Source organism: Orycteropus afer, unplaced genomic scaffold (genome assembly GCF_000298275.1).
Source record: "Orycteropus afer afer isolate SDZICR_OR568_19922 unplaced genomic scaffold, OryAfe1.0 scaffold00250, whole genome shotgun sequence".
Taxonomy (NCBI): domain Eukaryota; kingdom Metazoa; phylum Chordata; class Mammalia; order Tubulidentata; family Orycteropodidae; genus Orycteropus; species Orycteropus afer.
Genome location: NW_006921837.1, coordinates 3,598,585 through 3,618,693, shown reverse-complemented (window position 1 = coordinate 3,618,693; position 20,109 = coordinate 3,598,585). Strand labels below are relative to the sequence as shown.

Genomic DNA, 20,109 nt, shown 5'->3' with positions numbered 1-20,109 from the left:
GCCCATTCAGGTTGTTGGCAGAATTCAGTTCCAGGTAGCAGTAGGACTATGGTCCCTATTTCCTTGCTGGCCACCAATTTGGGTCATTCTCAACTTCCAAAGGTCACCTGGACCCTCCATCTTCTAAGTCAGCAATGAAAGGCCCTTCTCACACTTAGAATCTCTCTGCTGTCATCTGTAGCATCACTCTGACTGACTTCAGCTGGAGACATTTCTCCACTTTTAAAGGCTCAACTGACTAGATTTGGCCCATATACGCAATCCACAATCATCTCCCTGTTTTAAAGTCCATAATCATAACTACATCTGCAAAGTCCCTTCTGCCATGTAATATTAAGTATTCATAGGTATAACACTGGGGGGTCAAAATTTTGCCTATCACAGGATGTTACATAGTTAGACCAATTATTCAGAGTGGAGATGCATAATGTACAGTCAGCCCTCTGTATCCACAGCTTAATTCTGCATCAAAGGATTCAACCAACTGTGGATTGAAAATATTTAGGGGGTGGGAGAAGCAATTAAGTGCTCAAAACAAGGCTAAGGAGGGGCATCAAGTGCTATTTGCATAGTATTTATAGTGTACAGAATATTATAAGTAATCTAGAGATGATTTAAAGTATATAAGAGGATGTATGTAGGTTGTATGCAAATACGATGCCATTTTATATAATGGACTTGAGCATCCCAGATTTTGGTATCCACAGCGGTCCTGGAACCAATCCTCTGCTGATACCAAGGGACCAATGTAGTAATGATTACCTTTCCTATGCAATTTTCTACTTTTCCTGGAGTTAGTGATTGCCTTCTGTCCATTGTTTCATTTTTTATATACTGTACTGGCCATAAATTCATGGGCCTTGAAGGCCTTGTTATGTGGTTATTGTATTTTAATCTCTCGGGGCTGGGTATAGCATTTCAGGTCAGTGGGAAGACCAGAACTCCCTGAGGTCTAACCCAAGCAAAGGGTTACATATAGAACATGCAAATCAGGGTGGTAGCTTCAGGAAGTGGTCTTTCTACCTTGAAGAAGGGCCCAAAAGATAGACAATCTATTTGAACAGTACACATGCACTAACACAATCTTGGCAAGGAAGGTTTAAGGCCCTAGAGAAACATACACACATGCCCAAAGAGGACTGTTCAAGCATGTTCTTTGAAAATCCATTTTTATACCAACAAAAGAAAAAAACTAACATAATCTAAAGGCCCATCATCAGAGAAAAGACAAAATAAATGGTAGCAAATTTGTACCATGGAATATGGTGGAGCTATGGTGGCCAACATGTTTGCTGCCAGCCTGACCTCCACGCTTAGCTATTTAAATTAAAATTAAGTACAACTCATGAGAATGAACAATTCAGTCCTTCAGTCACACTAGCCTTATGTCAAGTGCTCAAGGGCCACATGTGCCTAATGGCTACTGTATTGAACAGCACAGACACAGAACATTTCCATCACTGCAGAAAGTTCTTCCAGAGAGCAGTGCTGTAGAACAATGAGAAAGAACGAGGAGATCTATATATACATACAAACATGGGTAGATCTCCAAGTCACAGGACTGGTGAAAACAAGCAAGCACCACAACACATACAATGTCATACACTTAAGCTAAAAAAAATTCTCTAATAAATAATAAATTTCCTATGCCTACCTGTACATAGGAAGCTCTGGTGGTATAATGCCTAAGGCATTTGACTGCTAACCAGAAGGCTGGCGGTTCATGTCTGTACATCATGAATAAAGGTCTAGAAGGGTACACTCAATAGATAATGGGGGTGGGGTGGGGTGAGGAGCAAAACTTGTTGCCAATATCCAAATTAGACTTCAGCATCACTTGTTATTTGAAATGGCAAAGAGGAGACTCCACTCTTATATTTGTATTTACAGAAGTGTATAAAAAGACCAGGGCATTGACTTTTTGTGAGTTGTCAACTGGAGGCCAGTGTGTGGTGAGTTGTGTCCTTGCCTATTCTCACCTCCCTGGCCTGTTGGAAGGAAGGTAGCTGCAGCCTTTGGAGGTGACTGAGTAGTGGCGCTTGGAGCTGATACCCTGGGCCCCACTGCTCAGCTTCCTCAAAAATCTGCCACGAGTGGGGACTCACATGGCTGCCTGTTCTCATTTCTTACTGAGGCTGGATTGGCGAGTGGGGTGAATCCTTTCTATCCATAAATCTGACTGTGTTCACCAAGGCTGAGGCTGACCCTCACCACCCCCATATCTCCCACCCTCTTTAAAATACTCCTGGCTTTGGCAGTTATCATTCAGAATGACCCTCACTATGTCTTGGCTGTGACCCTTCCTCAGGAAGCCCTGATTCTGAGAGAAGGTCACATCACTCCATCATTAAATTGTTCACTCACTCACTCATGAAACATGTACTAACTGCCCTCATATGCCAGGCACTATTCTAGGTACACAGTGAAGGGCAGTGAATAGTGAAGGGCAGTCTTTTTTCCCAGCAGCCACCTGCTGCTGCAAATGACCCCAATGGTCAGAACACTGTGGAGGCTGAGGGGAACCACACCTGGGGTCAGGACTGGCACACCCAAGAGTGCAGTGAGAAGACACACAGGTGATGGCAAACTGCTGGGCTTTTAAGGGGAAATCGGTTGCTTGAAAGAGGGGCCCAGGTTGGAAAATCAGCCCAGGTGAACCCCTGTTGATACAGATGTAGCACAGTAGGCAGGAGAGAGACTGCTTAAAAATGCTTCAGTAAATTCTCAATGAGATTTGAAAAATAATGTAGAAGAGCTAATAGAGTGAGAAGGAGCTCTTAGAAACAACAACAAGGATTTCTGAACTTAAATATTCATCAGAAGTACTGAAAAAAAAAAAAAAAAAAAGGATCCCCGGTGAAAATAAAATTAGTGATCTGGAAGATAAATTAGGGGAATTATCTCAGAATACAAAGTAAAAATTACTTGAGAAGTGGCAACTTCTAGTGAGAAGAGGCATGGAGGACAGAGTCAGAGAATCTAATGTTCAGATAATAGGAACTTCAGTAAGAAAAGGAAAAATAGAAAAGCAGCAATAATAAGAAAATGTAAGATAAAATTTCCCTGAGCTCAGACAGACCCCAATTTTTCAGATCAAAACGGCTCACTGCATTAGGTAGGATTATAAAAACAGACACCCTTTGACACAGCCGGTAACATATCTGAACTCTGTTGTTGTTGTTAGGTGCTGTCAAGTCATTTCTGACTCATAGCGACCCCAAGCACAGCAGAACGAAACACCGCCCGATCCTGTGCCAGCCCCACAATCCCTGCTATACTTGAGCCCATCATCGCAGCCACCGTGTCAATCCATCTCCTTGAAGGCCTTCCCCTCTTTCATCGACCCTCCACCTTACCAAGCATGACATCCTTCTTCAGGGAATGGTCCCTTCTGACAACATGACTAAAGAAGGTGAGACAAAGTCTGGCCATTCTTGCTTCCAATGAACATTTCAGCTGCACTTCCTCCAGGACAGGTCTGTTAGTTCTTTTAGCAGTCCATGGCACTTTCAGCATTCTTCGCCAGCACCACAACTCAAAAGCATCAACTCTTCTTCAGTCTTCCTTATTCATTGTCCAGCTCTCACATCATACCAGGCGACTGAAAATATCATGGCTTGTGTCAGGCACACCTTAGCCTTCAAGGAGACATCCTTGCTCCTCAGCACTTGAAAGAGTTCCTTCATGGTTTACTTTCCCAATGCTACACGTCATCTAATGTCCTGACTGCTGCTTCCATTGGCATCGATTGTAGAACCAAGCAACGTGAATTCTTTGACAACCTCAATCTTCTCTCCATTTATTGTGATGCTGCTCATTGGTCCAGTTGTGAGGATTTTTGTTTTCTTTATATTGAGATGTGATCCATACTGCAGACTGTATTCTTCAATCTTCATCAGTAAGTGCCTCAAGTCATCCTCACTTTCAGCAAGCAAAGTTGTATTGTCTGCATATCTCAGATTGTTAATGATTCTTCCTCCAATCCTGATGCCATATTTTTCTTAATATAGTCCAGTTTCTCACATTATTTGCTCAGCATATACATTAAATAGGTATGGGGAAAGGATACAACCCTGACACACTCCCTTCTTGATTTTAAACCATGTAGTGTCTCTTTGTTCCATTCTAACGACAGCCTCCTGGTCAATGTACAGGTTCCTCATGAGTACAATCAAGCGTTCAGGAATTCCCATTCTTCTCAATGTTATCCATAATTTGTCATGATCCACACAATCAATCTGAACTCTGGGATAGGTGAAAATCTTATACCAACAACCTAGTTAACAGTTTTTGGAGTACTTTCCACGAGCTAGGTACTGTGTTAAGACACTGCATATACATGACTTCATTTCATTCTCTAAGTAACCAAGAGGACACACTAGTAGCTCAAGAAGAGACAGAAAACCTGACCTTTAAAACAGGTTGTCGAAGATACCTCTGAAAAAGATGTCAGGCCAAGAAGGCTCTCAAGAAAGTTACATCCAACCTCCAAGGAACTGCTCATTCTTATTGATTAGACGATTCTACAACATAGGAAAAATGGACAGCTTCTCCTATGTTTGTTAAAAATCTGATTTCACAGTTAGTGATAGAGAAAATGTATTAGCTTTCTACTGATGTCATGAACAAATTGCCATGAACTTAGTGGCCTAAAAACACACATTTATTTTTTCACAGTTCCTTTAGGTCAGAAATGTAGACTTGGCTTAGTTGGATTTTCTTTTCAGGGTCTCACATGACTGAAATTCAAGTGTCAGAAGGGGCTGTTATCTCATCTCAGGCTTAGAGCACTGTTCCAAGCCCATTCAGGTTGTTGGCAGGGTGCTATTTTTTGTGCTTGCAGGACTGTGGTCCCATTTCCTTGGTAACTATTGACTCCCATCATTCCCCACCAAGTAGCTTTCTCCACAAACTAGGAGTTTGCTCCTTCAAGGAGCCTTGAATCTCTGACTTCAGTTTCTGACCTCTAGATTCGGATTTAAAGGGCTCATGGGATTAGGTCAGGACCACCCAGGTAATCTCCCTTTTGATGAACTCCAAGTCATCTGATCAGGAATGTTATACCATGAAACCTGTGAGACCTGGAACTTGATAGGACTGCTTGGTTTTTCCAGGTCTTGTGAATTTTCTGCCTTTGACAAAGTGTAGTCTTACCACTTCTCTATCATTCATCTTGTTGTTGTTATGTTGTTATGTACCATTCAGTCAGACATAGGACCTAACTCATAGGACCCCCCCTTGGGTTTCTGAGGTGGTATCACTATGGAAATAGATTGCCCAACCTTCCTTCTGAGGAGTGGCTGGTGGGTTTGAACCGCTAGCCTTCTGGTTATCAGTCAAGTGTCTTAGGCACTACGCATCATTCATCTTAGTGGAAGATATTTTAGTTTTCCTTCTCTGACAGGTTTCTACCTTACACATGTTCTGGCTTTAGAAGGTTTTATTGTATATATCAGCAAGCTTGTTTTTGCCATGTAAATTAATATAATCATGAGAATGCTATCTCATCATTTTGGCAAGTTATGTTGCCTAAGGGGTAGGGAGGCCGCATCTTCTGACCTCCTCTAATTCCACAAGAGGAAGACAGAATCACCATCAGCAGCTCAAGGCCTATCCCTGCGAGGCCAGACATGCTGCCTCCCTCCAACCCTGACACCAACCGTTCCTCCCTCAGTGCCTGCCACTTCTCTGCTGAGTTCGAAAATTCGCTGCAGTGGCCACACAGAACTCACAGATTATGGGGTTCATTAGGGAAGCACCAGGCTACAATTCAAGTTCAGGAAAAATGCTCACTCTCTCAGCCCACTGTTTCTCAGCCAACAGTCTCTCTCAGTCACTCTCTCAGCAGTGTGTGTCTCTTGGTGTCTCTTTTTCAGCAGCGTGTGTCCCTCAGGAGCATATTTCTCTCAGTAGCATGTCTTTCTCAGCCAGAGAAGGAGTCTCTCTGACTCCTTCTGCCTCTAGGAGGGCTCCTTTTGAGGCAGGCAGAGTGGCCAAGCTAACCAATCATGACATCAGAATTCTATATACCTGAAAGAGAGCACGAACTTTCCAGAACATTGCTTTGTGCCACTCACAACAGAAATACCCTAGGTGGATAACTTTAACAATCAGGAGCTCCACAGCTGCTCACGGCAAATTCCCCCATGGAGTTTACAAAGACTTATGGCTAGAAAAGCCATACTAGGTAATTTACTACACTGCATATGCCCACACTCAAGGAATGGACACCACCGAATGGAAACCTTAGAAGTCATCTTAAAATTCTGCCTATCACAGTAAAAATAGAGAGAAAAAGAAAGAAAATAAAATAGAATACCGTAGTACAACACAGTTCTACAATACAAGGTTTATTCAACACTAGAGCTATGAGATTCAATGTCAGGATTAATACCATGTGATCCTTTCAATAGATGCTGAAGTAGCATTTGGTAAAATCACTATCCATTTCTGATTTTTTTTAAAAAAAGTAAAAGTAAAATGAGAATTTAAGGAAATGTATTACACAATAACATATTTTAAAATCAGAAACCAATAAACTAGCAATAGAGGAATGGTAAATAAATAATAGTGGAATCACACAATGAAGTACTATGTAACCATGAAAAGAATGCACTGACATGAAAAGAATGTCAGTGATATACTGCTAAGTGAAGCAAGTAGCAGAAGAATGTACATAATATGTAAACAAATTACAAAATTTTTAACAACTTAAAAATTCCATTGCCATTGAGTTGATTCCAAATCATGGTGATCCTACAGGAGAGAGTAGAACTGCCCCACAGGGTTTCCAGGGCTGTAATCTTTATGGAAGTAGCCCTGGCGGCATGGTGCCTAAGGCACTTGACTGCTAACCAGAAGGCTGGCAGTTCAAACCCACCAGCCACTCCTCGGAAGGAAGGTTGGGCAATCTACTTCTACCATTTTGGAAACCCAAGGAAGGGTCGCTATGAGTCGGGTCTGACTCGATGGCAAATAACAACAACAACAACAACAATCTTTACGGGAGCAGACTACCTCATCTTTCTCCATTGGAGTGGCTGGTGAGTTCAACTACCAATGTTTCATTTAGTAGCTGAGAGCTTAAGCATTGTGCTACCAGGGCTCCTTTTAAATTTAAAAATAAACACTAATGCTAATATAATTTACTTGATGAATTGAAAACAAAGTTAGAGGAATATGCAGGAGTTATTGACTAGTTTAGCTCTGGTAGCATAGTGCCTAAGGCACTTGACTGCTAACCAGAAGGCTGGCAGTTCAAACCCACCAGCCACTCCTCGGAAGGAAGGTTGGGCAATCCTACTTCCGTAGTGATACTGCCTCGGAAACCCAAGGAGGGGTCTCTATGAGTCAGGGCTGACTTGACGGCAAATAACAACATAACAACACTGACTAGTTTTATCTGTGGGTAGGGACTTTTAACTTTTCTGCTCCATATTTCAGTGATGTTTATATTTTGTTTAACTTTCTAATGGGCAAAATCTGTAACAGAGGACATAATAAAAGACACCAACAGCAAACACCATATAAAAGAAAGGATTTTATGAATTCCCACAAAATTTAAGAATGAAACTTTTGATTCTCTTGTTCTTTCCCAATGTGCTTTCCGCATCTCAATAAATGTCACCGTCACTCATGCAGTTGCTCAGCCCAAAGGTCTGGGTGTCAGTCACCCTTGCCTCCTCTTCCTCTTGCCTTCAGCTAACAATCTATTAGCAGACCCTACACCTTTTCCTTCAAACACACCCCAACACCTGTTTCTTTTCGCACCTTCACTGTGGCCTGGTCAGAGGCTGCCCCTCAAGTCTGGTCTGTACAGATATCTGCCTCCATCATGATCTCTCAGACCCTTTGATATCCAGATCATTTTCTTTTGATCAGTCTTTGTTCACACTGATTTTCTCTTCTTCAGTTGTTAACTGGTCTAACTTAGCTAGATCTTCATTTATCAGTGGCTATGAATGCGATTTGAACAGTTTTACAATTGTATGTGAACTAACCTTACAAAATTCCAAATCTGCTGGAAGATTTGCCTTCTTACTTTGTAACTAATTTTCACTGTATTGAAAACACTTTCAAGAGTCTGAACAACTTGACCCAACGCCAGTATGAAGTAACGAATATTAAGTAGTCAGATCATTTGTGAATGTTTTTAAAATGCTGCTTTCATGGGAACTGTAATTGTGGGGATGCTAACAAATATTCAGATGATGGGGTCCCCTAGACCCAGAAATCCACTTAATACAATGACACATGATCTTTACAAAGACAAACATACACAATATTATATAGCATACACACAATACATAATATTATATACATAGTATATAAAGTGCTCCTATAAGTCAAGAAAAAAATAAACAACTCTCTAAAAATGTGCAATGGCATGAATAGGCATTTTACAGAAAAGAACATGCAAAAGACTATGAACATGTTCATGTTCATCCTCTTTGGGCTCTAGCAAACCACTATAAAACAACAAGATAGTCATTTTCCTTTATTAGTTTGACAAAAATTTTAAAAACTGATAAAACATAGTGCTGGTGAGGATATGGAGAGATGGTCAGGAGTTCACATTAATGGTGAGAATGTCAACTAATTCATTTTGAAAGGTCGGTTTGCCATTACTGTGAACATTTTAAATGTGTCGATCCTTTGATCCATCAATGCTACTTTTAGGAATTCATGATATAGAAATACTTCCACAAAAATGTGAAAATGTAAAGATGTGTTTAACCTGAGTCTATGTTTAAATAATATATGTAATATGTGTGTGTGTGTGTGATTAGATGTACAAAGGAAAAACTTTGCATAACAGTTCTTATCTTTGAAGAATGAGGAATTGGGATCTGGGAAAGGAAGGTCTTTTTTTTTTGCAGTAAGTAAGTATTACATTTGTAATAGAAAAAGTAATAAAACTTCCAGTAGCATAAGGCAGGGTTTTTAATGCCCACATGAGGGCAGAAGACATAAACTTGGCTTCTTACAAGGCAGCAAGCTAGAAGTTAGTTTTCTGCGTAAATCTGTAAGCCTCTAAAGAGTGTTTCAGCTGTGATAAGAATATTCAAAACTTTTCACCTATGATTCCAGGAAAGTGGTAAGGAAGCTTGTAGTCTACCAGGGCCTTAACTAGGGGGAGTAAAAAGCCACTCATAGGAAACTGAAGCACAAGGCCAACACTAATGTGTTCAGGAAATCCAAAGCCAACACATTAACATAAAGTACTGATCAGAGACCACTGAAACCTCAAAGGCTCCATAGAAACAAAAGCAGAACCACTCTGTGGGTGCATTTTCATAACCCTGGTTGTTAAGGGCTCTCACAAGAAAAAAAAAATCCCACTGAAGATAAGCTCACAAAACAACCCCAAAATACAAACCACACAGGGAAGTAATGCACCATGAGGAGAGTCAGTAGCGTTACTTGGGGTTCTAAGGAATGAAGATGATAGTACAATTTTAAAGAGACTAAGTAAATTAAAAAATTTTTTAAAGATAAAGGCAAGAAATCTCAATGAAAGAACAAATGCTATAAGAAAAACAGCAGGTGGTTTACATTAGAAAAGAAAAACATAGTTATTAAAATAAGTTTCATGGCAGATGAACTACAACTGAAGAGATTTAGTGACCTGGAACATAAGTTTGAAGATGTCATCCAGAATTCGGCCCAAAATATTGAGAGAGATTAAGGACTGCAGTGGAAAGTATAAGAAGACCTAACATACACTGACTAGGAGTTTTAGATGAAAAGAACAGTCAAAATGGAGGAGAGAAATGGCGGAACATTTTCCAGAATTGAAGCTCTTGGATTGCAAACAAACAAACAAACAAAAAAAACCCACAACTAATTCCTGAGCAGAGAAAAGAAAATCTAAATAGCTAAACACATCACAGCAAAAGGTCAAAACATCAAAGACAAGGAAACTGTCTGAAAAAGCATCCAGAGAGAAAGAATATTATTGACAAAGGAAAGACTATGAAACTGGTAACAGATTTCTTCTTAACAACAGTGGATGCTAAAAGACAATGGAATAATAGCCTTAAAGCACTGAGAAAAAAACACCCATCTATCTAGAATTCTATGCCAAATTAAGTTGTCATTCAAGAGAAAACTATAATAAAGACATTTAAAAAATGAACTAAGACTCAGAGTTGATCATTTGCATACCCTCACTGAACCACAAGATGTGCTTTGATCAGAAGGAAACTAACCCAGAAGGAAAAATGAGATGAAAGACACAACTCTGAGCAAAGACATTTTTTAAATTAGATGTTAAAAAGTTGAAGTTTAAATGTCACTAAAAGTATACATAGAAGCTGTTGAATTGGTGTATGTTTTCCTGTGTATATTCTCAACAATAACTAAATAAGTAAAATTACATTTTAAAAAAGGAAAGAAAATGTTTAAATTTCTAAACATGGGAACTGTGATTGTGGGGATGCTAACAAATATTCAGATGATGGGGTAAATAAGCTACTTTTTTCTTTTTTAATGAATTTGGAGGGTTTGATTTCTGGGCATTTAAAAAGAATGTGAAAGATAAATGTTAGGAAACAGTAATGGAAGACCAAGTGGGAAAATCAGGATTAAAACATTCTAAATTTACTCTATTGGTTAAAATATGGTAAAGAAAGTCATTGGCTTTAGACTTGCTGAGTTTCATGTTAAATTTAAGGATCATCACTAAAAAAACAGAGACAGAATGTATAACTTCCAAACCAGTAATAGAAAAAAGGGAAATAAAGACAATTTGATCAATCTACTATTATTAAATATGAAGGGTGGAGGAAAAGGAGCAAAGAAAAACTATGGTAAATAGAAGACAGTAAGATAATTAAAATATTCCAAGTATTATAACAAGTGAAAATGTTGTCAACCATTTGGAAAGGGATCAGTGCAGGAGATCCTGGATAGAGGAGAAAAATATGGAACAAAAGTGAAAATTATAAAGAAAGACCAGGATTACTGGCCCTTCTCCCTTGGCTGGTTAAACCCTCGAGACTATGGCCTCCAGTCACCCTTCAGGCCTGGAATTGAATTCACTCCTATGGCTTCCAGCCAAGCAACAGACAGGCATATACAGTGAACATTTACACCAGGTAGGCATACCCCTTAGAACAATCAATCGTGGGAGATCAGAAGGGCAGTATTTGCATAGAGAGATAGCTCAGAAGGCAGGAATGCAAGAGAAAGAAGGACACAGGGAAGAGGTAACCACAGGGAGGAAGTGGAAAGAGAGCTGTTACATTGTGGGGATTGTAGTCAATGTCATGAAACAAAATGTGTATAAACTGCTGTATGGAAAATGAATTTGCTCTATAAACTTTCACCCAAATCCCAATAACAAACAAATAAACAAATACTATAATAAGTTAAAATGGATTAAACTCTTGTTAAAACCCAGAAACTGCTAGTTTAAATTTTAAAACAAAGCCAGCTATATGCTTTTTTGTAAGAGACATACTGAGTGGTTTTTGTCATGGTAAACTAATTATCCTCAAGAACTAGAAAAATAGATACAGTATAAGAAATAACACCAGACATCAGGCAGCTGTCATCCTTGAGAGAAGGAAAACAAATGACTTAAGTTCTACCCTTGCCCCTGGCTTTCTGCTTGAGGCGCCTTCTGCCTGGAACACTGGAGAGGGAACCCCAGCAGAGCACTGTGGTCTCACTGGGCTAAGAAGATGATACCAGGGGTGGGAGTGCAGGGTGATGGTGGTGAGGGGAACACTGAGGCAGCTGGATTTGTAGGGCAGAGTCCTGCCGAGGAGGAAGCTGCACAGAAAAAGACTCCTGTGCAAGACTGGGACAGCACCTCTAGATATTGAGGGTCTCTGAAAAAGGAAAGTCTTGCACTGTACCCTCAGGCTTGTTGGCAAGGGGTGAGAAATCCAGAAAAGTGTGGGGGTGCATCCAAGTGCAGAAGGAGCCTGAACCCCCTCTCCTAGTTGGAATGCAGGGAGGCAACAATACCTGAGTAGAAAAGGCAGTGTTTTAGCTGATGGGCCTAGGTCAGCCCTATAGAACTCCCTCACAGCTCAGAAGGGCACAGAATAACAGAATGAACCCTAAGACTTGGATGTCAGCTGAGAGAGACTGAAACCTAAACAAGTCAGCAACAAGACCTATGCACTGATACCTGATGACCAAAGGAGAATAAAATTCCTCAGTGGATAATAACATCAACAGATAGTTGATGATGCTGATGCCTTGTGTGATAGACTGTGACAGGGGTGACCATTTTAATGGGCATACCTCCCAGTATTCATGTTCTCGTGTAGTTGTTTTCCACATCGACTTTGGGCTTAACAATGTGACTTGCTTTGGCCAGAGATATTAGCAGTATGATGTAAGCAGAAGCTTGACAAGCACTTGCACATTGGAGCTTATACTCTTCAGTGTTCCATTTTGGAACCTAATTGCCATGCTGTAAAGAAGGGCAGGCTATCCTGCTGATAAAAGAGGGGCCACAGGGCTGGAATTAGGGTGATGCAAGTGAGGCACCTGGGGCACCAAACTGAAAGAGACACCTACCCTCAGGCTCCCACACACGACTCAGAGTGCCTGGCTCCTTGAATTTTGCACTCTAGGTGCCTTGCTTGCCTCACCCTAATCCTGGCCTTTCATGGAGATACCCTGGAAGCCACCTCACAGAGAGAGAGGCCACGTGGAGAAGAACTGAGGCACACTAGCTGAGCTTCCATGAGTGGGGCCATCTGAGTGACTATAGCTAACATTATATGGAGCCAATAACCCAGGCAACCCACAGAATCATAGAAAGAACCACCACTGAGTGTGAAGCCACTAAGTCTAGGATAGTTTGTTATGCTGCAATAGAAAACTGAGCCACCCTGGCTCACAAAACAAAACAAAACAAAAATCCAAAACTTGGGTGTGAAAATGGCAGAGAAAATCTGAATTGAGTATGTTTCTGCCATTTGTTAGACTGGAGGCTTGTATTATACATTAAACTGCAATTACAGAAAAAGAATGTTACTTTTCTCATTGACCTAAATATGTCTGAAATTCATACCTTCTCTATGTATTATCATAACAAGAAAAAAAATTAAAGCTGACCATTTCTCACTGCCTATGTAGTGGACATGCATTGGTTTTGCCTTCCCAGCATTCCTAACCCTTTCTTTGGTAATGATACCTCATTCTTCCCAGTGGGAAACTACTTCTCCTCCATTCTGCGAGCACCTGAGGGTAGTCAGGGTGGCCAGCTTGCTCCTAGGGGTATGTGAGCAACACAGGGCCAGTTAGACCTTCTCTCCCACAATCTACCAACACAGGAAGCCAAAACCACTGGGCTTGCACTATGCCAGTGGTTCAGAGGAGACTGTTTCAGTGTGCCTGCTACTGAGATCCTTGGACCTTCCTGAGCTCCTCCTGTGCTCTGCACCTTGGAGTCTGACAACTACCCAGTGCTTTCCAAAAAACTTCTTTTTATTTAATTTAGTCAGAATCGGTTTCTGTTTTCTGCCACCAAAGAGCTCTGACTGATACATGATATGGCCTGTTGGGGCAGAAACTCAGTGCTATCCTTTGTATTTTTCAGCGTGGAGGTCACATGGTTGGACCATGTGTTGGCCTGGACAGCCTCATTTCTTGCCAAAAGGGTCACTTGAGCAAGGAGTACTGATTTATCTAAATGGAAGTCTGTCAACAACTTTGGAGAAAATCGTGCTGCCTGGTTCATTGCCTCAGGCCTCCCTCCCCAGAAAAGTCTCAACCCCATGTGTCAGCAACTCTCTTGTTCTTTGTAATTCTGGACAAAAGTCTAGGCTGGGTCTTCTTCCCACCAACTCTCCAACAGCACTGAGTTCAGTGCCACATCCATCCTAGATTTTAATTACTGGGGAGTTGATTTGAGTGATTTTTCCTATTACAGAGTCTCCCTGAGACTCCCACCTCTTGTCCACATGCCATGTGACAATTGCACTTGTGCACATGGATGACAGGGCTGTCCTTATGATGCAGGGCCCCAAGTTTGTGGGACACTTAGGTGGGCACACAAGACACGGCTAGGAATACCTCAGCACCAAGCCTGTGGAAGCCAAACTCTCAGGTGAGGTGACCCAGACTTGGAGGATGTCTGGCCCCTGGCCAAAGGGATGCCCTTGTACCAGGCTGTCCACTCCTATCCCATGCAGGCTTGTGAGAACATGTCCCTGAGTGCCATGTGTTACCGTTTCTGTAGGACAGTGACAAACTCGGTGAGTCGATCGCGTTCCACCTCAGCAGCCTGCCAGAGGGCTTTGAACTCTGACACCTGTGCCTGCCAGCCTTTTTGTTCTGGGGAGTCCAAGAACCTAGAGACAGAGGTAGGGGACACAGGGCAGAGGTCATCTGAAGGGTGGCTTGAAGACACACACTTACCAGGGCCCCTGTAATGGTGGGAAGGACTGGAAGGACATTCAGGGGTCCTCAGAGCCATCCAGAGAGAAAGATGCCAACCACCCTGTCCTGGACCTTCTCCCTTGGCCTTTTCCTGGTGCTGTTAGTCCCTAAGGCCCCACTTAGCTTGTTCCAAAGCCAGATACTACAAGGACTGGAGCTGCATGGCTACCTCTGAACACCCAATCCCCATGGGGGTCTGGATTAGTCCATCTGCTATGGAAGCTGTCTCTTGGGGGCCTGGAAGTGCCCTGGGTAACTGTATGGCCTCTGAGGCCTGGCCATCCTACCCAATAACAGGTAGGCCCAGTCTCTCTGTCTCCCTGCCAGCTTGCCCTAGCCCTCCTGTAGCTCCTGGCTTGGCCCCAAATCTAGCTCATTTTCCTGGATCCTGGACACCTTGGCTTTGTGACTTGATCAGTTTTCTCCAGCCCTGACCCAGTCATCACTGCTCCCCCTACTCATCACTGGGCCTGCCTCCCAGTCCCTACTTCTATCTGGGTCTAGGATAGAAGGTGAGCTGCTCTGGACCAGCACTATGTGTGAGTTGCAAGCTGCTCTCTGCCTCACCCTGTACCTTCCCCAGTGAGACTGGGTGACTTGGGCTTGCTTTCCCAGCACAGAAAGACACAGGGAGGGCTTCAGAGGTGTGTGGTGCCAAGGGCTGGGGTGGACTCGCTCTGTGGTCTTGTGCAGACCTCTTCTCCTCTCTGGGCCCTAGTCCTCTCTCTGAACACTGAGGAGCTAGCTGAGATGGGCTGAAGGACTGCAGACCTTTCCCTCTCTGACTCCTAACTATGCTGGAAGGCCTTGCTACTCAAAGTGGTTTCAGAGTCAGTGGCTGTGGCAACATCTGGAAGCTTATTAGAAATGCAGAATCCCAGTCTCTATCCCAGGTTTGTTCTATTAGGGCCTGCATTTTAATGAGATCACTAGGTGATTTTGGTGCACACTGCAGTTTGGAAAGCCTGCTCCAAGTCATCTCCATGATTCTCAAATGGGAGAAGGGGGAGCCAGGAGAAGGGGCTTCCGCCCCCTTCAGATCCCACCAGAAGGGAGTCGGTTCAATCCATGTAGCCCTGAGAGAGACATTCCCTGGGATCACTCCTGTCCTGTTATGGAGGGGAGAGGTCTGGAAGCTCCAAGAGGGCAGGCCCTGCATGTAGTTGGGTTCAGTAAATGCTTGTGTGCTAGGGAAGGAACAAGCTTGAGAACCATCAATCTGGGTAATTATGGAGCACACTGGCTCCTACCATCCCTGTAGAGTGCACATGTCACAGCCACATAGGTCTGGAAGGGACCTTGAGGGGTTAGCTCATCCATCTTCCTGTTCCCACTACTAAAGAATGGTCTCTCTTGTGACTAAAAGCTCAGAAGCAGAGCCTGTCGTTCTCCCTGGTGGTGGGATGAGACTTCCCCGCTCTCATAGGTGTGGAATACGCCCTTGTGGCTCAGAGTCAAACCACTCTCCTCCGAGTGCTCCCATGATTCCTCATGTCCCACAGGGCTGGCTTTGGCCCCAGGATCCCTGAGCTGTCAAATGTCAGGCCAGAGTGTTGTAGGAACTTCTTGGGAGATAGCAGCCCAGAGAGAAAACCTATTTGCCCTGAGTCACACAGCAAGCCCAGTGTGGGGCTGGGGCCACTTGGGGGGCCTTTCTGGAACCTGAGCTGACTTGCCTCTGGGGGACTGACACAGGAGCACGGCTCCAATGGACAGTAGGCAGGGCTCAAGACAGGTCTCAGACGTTGTACAAAGTCTTGCTTTGTCTGAGAGCTGGCAAGTGGAACAAAGGGTCCATTTAAGCACTAAGGCTTGATTCTATCAACAAAGAGGGGCCAGAGAGCTGAGGGGATATCAGTGGCTTAAAGTGGGAACCTGTATGATATGAAAGTCTCTCCCTAGGGATTGATTTTCAATGGGCAAGAGAAGGCAAGGGAAGGTGCTGGGCGTCAGGCCCTAGAAGATTCCTTGTGTTAACTTTCTGGTAGCAGGAAGGAGCACTGGCCTGGGAGCCACAAGGCTGAGAATCTAGTCCTAAAATCCACATGCTCTGTCACTCAAAGAAACTGGACCTGTCCAAACCTCCATGTCCTTATGTAACCTTGGAAGAGTCCCTGGACTTGGCCTGGCCTCAGTTTCCCCTCCTTTTAGATGGGATGTCAATGTTAGCTAAGTAATCAAGGGTGGGAAGGACCATGATGGTCTGAGGGTCCTGGGTTCCATACCTGGGTGAGGCCCCATGAGGACTGGGCAGAGAGGGCCACGTGAGAGCAGATTCCACCAGCGTGTGGCCCAGGCTGGTCACGGAGCTGCGCGAAGGTGGAAGGGGCCCATCACCTTGGGAAGGCAGGCTGGGCCCTGCTGGACCTCACCTCTGCATGTGCTCAGCTGAGAAGGGAGCAGGGGGCCAGCAGGGATCCTGGGAACCTGAGGAGGTGGCCAGCACTGGCCCTCGCAGCGGCCCTGGCTGGGCAGCCCTGTGGATTTGCAGCCTTTCTTTCCAGAACTCCTGCTTGCTCAGAATGAGACAGAACCAGGAGACATGAGAGGCTCACACAATCAAATACAGGTCTCTGAGATTTCTAGGAGCAGATTCATTCCGAGTCCAGCTCAGAGTGGGTATCAAAGGGAGATGTAACCAACATGCAATACAGTATCTGGGCATCAGTGCCTCCCTTCTGCAGATGCAGAGCTAAAATAATAGGAGAGGCCCGCGTACTGGAAGACCAATGCCTCAGTCATCTTAAAATTGCTTCCATGGCTTCCCATCAGAGGCAACAGGAAACAGCCTTTCTTCTGAATAATTAATATTCACTTTTCAATTCTACCATCCCATTTTTTTTCTTACCGAGAAGATCCAACCCTGCCAACGTGACTGCTTGCTGAGGCCGGGGACTTGGTCTTGCCTGACTCCTCTGGGACCTTGATAGAGGTGTGGTTGACGTCAGGCTCACTGGATCCGTTGTCCATGCTTTTATTCCGAAGATACTGCAGGGAATAGACATGGGTTCAGTTCTTGGGGCTTTGGTTCAGAGGCCTGGAGAGGGCAGGAGGGGGCTTGGCTTGATTTCGGATCTTTCAGGGAGTCTGAAAGAGGCTTCTTTTCAGGAGAGAAAGGCAAGGTCTGTTTGGTGAAGGCGCTGTTTGCATGATAATGACATCTAATAATGCCTCTCTTCAGAAAGGGAGTTACATGGTGTGAGGATAGTGACTGAGCCAGGAAGCTGGTCTATTTTCAGGTCCCAAAGAGATGCATAGCCCTCCATATGAGGCAGGTCAGAGGCTGCCATCTCCTAGGTGGCTGAGCAGGATGGGAGCCTAGCCCACCTCCCAGCAGCCTCACCCACATGCCGATGAATGCTCACTGGTACCACCTGAGGCCAGCTTCCTTCCAGGCACCTGCAGCCAGAGAGGCTGGCAGGGCCTCAGCAAGGGTTGGCAGCACTGCGTGGAGGCTAGGCTTTCTGGTCCCACTTCCTGAATTGCAGCCCTTCCAAGTATCTTCTGGATACCTGGTGGGGCCCGGTGGAAGATGGGACATTAGAGGACCTCCAGCAGGTGGTGAGGCCATCATCAGTGGGAAGATAGTTGATATGAGCCCTAAACAACCTGGCATACCCTCCAAACCCACCCATCTGAGATGACCCACAATGTATGTTAACTTGTCTGGTGGGTAATGTTTTCCCAACAGGCTGATGACCTCTGAGGTCTGTATTGGTCCTCTCTTGTGTACCTAGAGCAGGGACAGCGGGAGGTGAAGACCCTGGCATGTCCCTGTGAACTTCTCAGACTTCACTCCCCAGTGAACCTGTGATGGGAAAGCAGGGTGAGGACTGCAAGATGATGCCCCATTCATTACCACCCACACTCTGCTTCCAGGCTTTCTCTAGGCCCCTGGGCTCTCCTCCAGCCTCACGGCATCAGTTATTCTCTACCATAGCCAATCCTGTGGCCCCAAGCTGCCTCTGGGAATAGACGACCGCAGGGCAAACCAGGTTGGCTAGCAAACCCCACCAGAGGCTGAGACAAGGGGCTCCTGGGCTTCCATACCTCTGACCGGACCACAGACCCCTAGAACAAAGGGCAAGGATGTTCTGTGACATATCTTTGGCTATGCCAATCAATTTCCCAGAAGGTCAAAGGCTGTGGGGCTCCTCTTCCATTGGGAGACCTGAGTCTCTGTCAAGGAATCCTTCCTCCAGAGACTACCAGTTGACATGCTGCCCTGTACCTCTAGCACTACTACCACCACAGGAAGAAGCCATAGAGAGGCAAAGGCACCTGACTCTAAGCAGCCCCAACCTGTGCCCTCAAAGCATCTGCCAAGGCAAAATATCTTCAGGGCCTCACTCTTAGGCAAGCATTTATTGAACATCTATTGTGTACCATGAAATATGTTTCTGTACTATGGCCTATGTCCTTTAAGGGGAGGAAAATGACCACATAGTGTGACAAAGGTTTGGCTTGGGCACACACAAGGAGTTAGGGGAGTGCCCAGGCAGGGCACATAACACAGATGGAGGTCCTGGGCTTCCTCAAAGAACTCATGACTAGGTATGCCCTCAAGCTGGCAGCTGGCCAGGCAGAGGTTGTGGGAGAGGAAGGGGAAGGAGCATGTCCAGGTACATGAGCAGGCCTGGAGTGAGGAGACAAAGAGCCCATGTGAGGTGCAAAACAGCATCCATGGGCCAGAGTGTGGGGAAAAGGAAGAGGCGAAGAGAAGATGCATGAGTGGTAGCAGCAAGAACTAGTCACAAGGTACCCTGGAAGCTGGATGAAGAAGCCTGGCCTTCTGCCTGTCATCCTGCTACCTGGAATGTGAGTGTAATAACTGGTGCTGTAGCCACCATCTTGGACCATGAGAATGAGGAACACAGCTAGGGATGGGAGCCAGTGAGCTGGAAAGAGACAGGATCCTTGAGGGACAGGTGAGGCAGAGGATCATGGGGAGCCATGAATAGGTTTTAAACAAAGCAGGGACACACTCAGGTTTGTGTTTTAGAAAAGAAAGTTGTGTACAGAATGGGCTGGGGGCCTGATGGAGACAGGTAGGATGTGTTGTCGCCTGAGCAAAGCCAGGTAGAAAGAAGTGAAAAGAGCTTTTTCTGGATGGTGGATGGGCTTGCTAGAGCTGCAAATGGGTGCCAGTGCCCCACTCACTTGCACACTGAGCTGTCCAATCTCCAGCTCCAGCTGCCGCACCTTGGCCTCCCGCTCAGCCACCATGGCTCGCAGTTGGGCAACAAGGCTGCTGCTCTGCTGAGCCTCGCTGTTGAGCTGCTGGTCCAAGCGATGGTGGGATGCGCGTGTCTTTTCTTCCTGTAGACTCAGGCTGCCCAGCACCTCCTGTAGCTGTTTCAGCTGGCCCTGGGAGGTGAGGAGGAGGGTGGGTGTGGGTCAGCCATGGCCCTTGGGAGAGGAGGACAAGGACAGCCTGCCTCCCTTCACCCCCAGAAACCCACTCTCTTCCTGCTCTCACAAGAACCCAATGGTGGGACACTGACTGTTCCCTTGAGGAACTGGAGGAACTTCCTTGCCTGCCCTTGGGACCCAGGAGTCTTCAACTTGGCAGGTGGGGATCATGCTTCTGTCTTCCCTTCTGTTCTCAACTTCCTTCTCTCTAAGACTGTGGCCAGGAAGGATACCCAAGGGGCTCTCCAGGACAACAGAAAACAGCTCACTTCAGCTAGTTGGGGAGATGTT

At 44.8% G+C, this 20,109-nt stretch overlaps 1 protein-coding gene across 1 annotated transcript in view; it reads right to left on the bottom strand.

Moving 5' to 3' along the window:
• The window catches only part of CCDC13 (coiled-coil domain containing 13), a 45,412-nt gene that overhangs the window by 4,211 nt on the left and 21,092 nt on the right, over positions 1-20,109 (bottom strand). Inside the window, exons 9-12 of the mRNA XM_007949683.1 lie at positions 19,567-19,773; positions 17,255-17,394; positions 16,632-16,715; positions 14,196-14,318 (exon numbers count right to left, since the gene is read on the bottom strand). Coding sequence (XP_007947874.1) covers positions 14,196-14,318; positions 16,632-16,715; positions 17,255-17,394; positions 19,567-19,773 — 554 coding nt within the window. The remainder of the gene's footprint in view (positions 1-14,195; positions 14,319-16,631; positions 16,716-17,254; positions 17,395-19,566; positions 19,774-20,109) is intronic.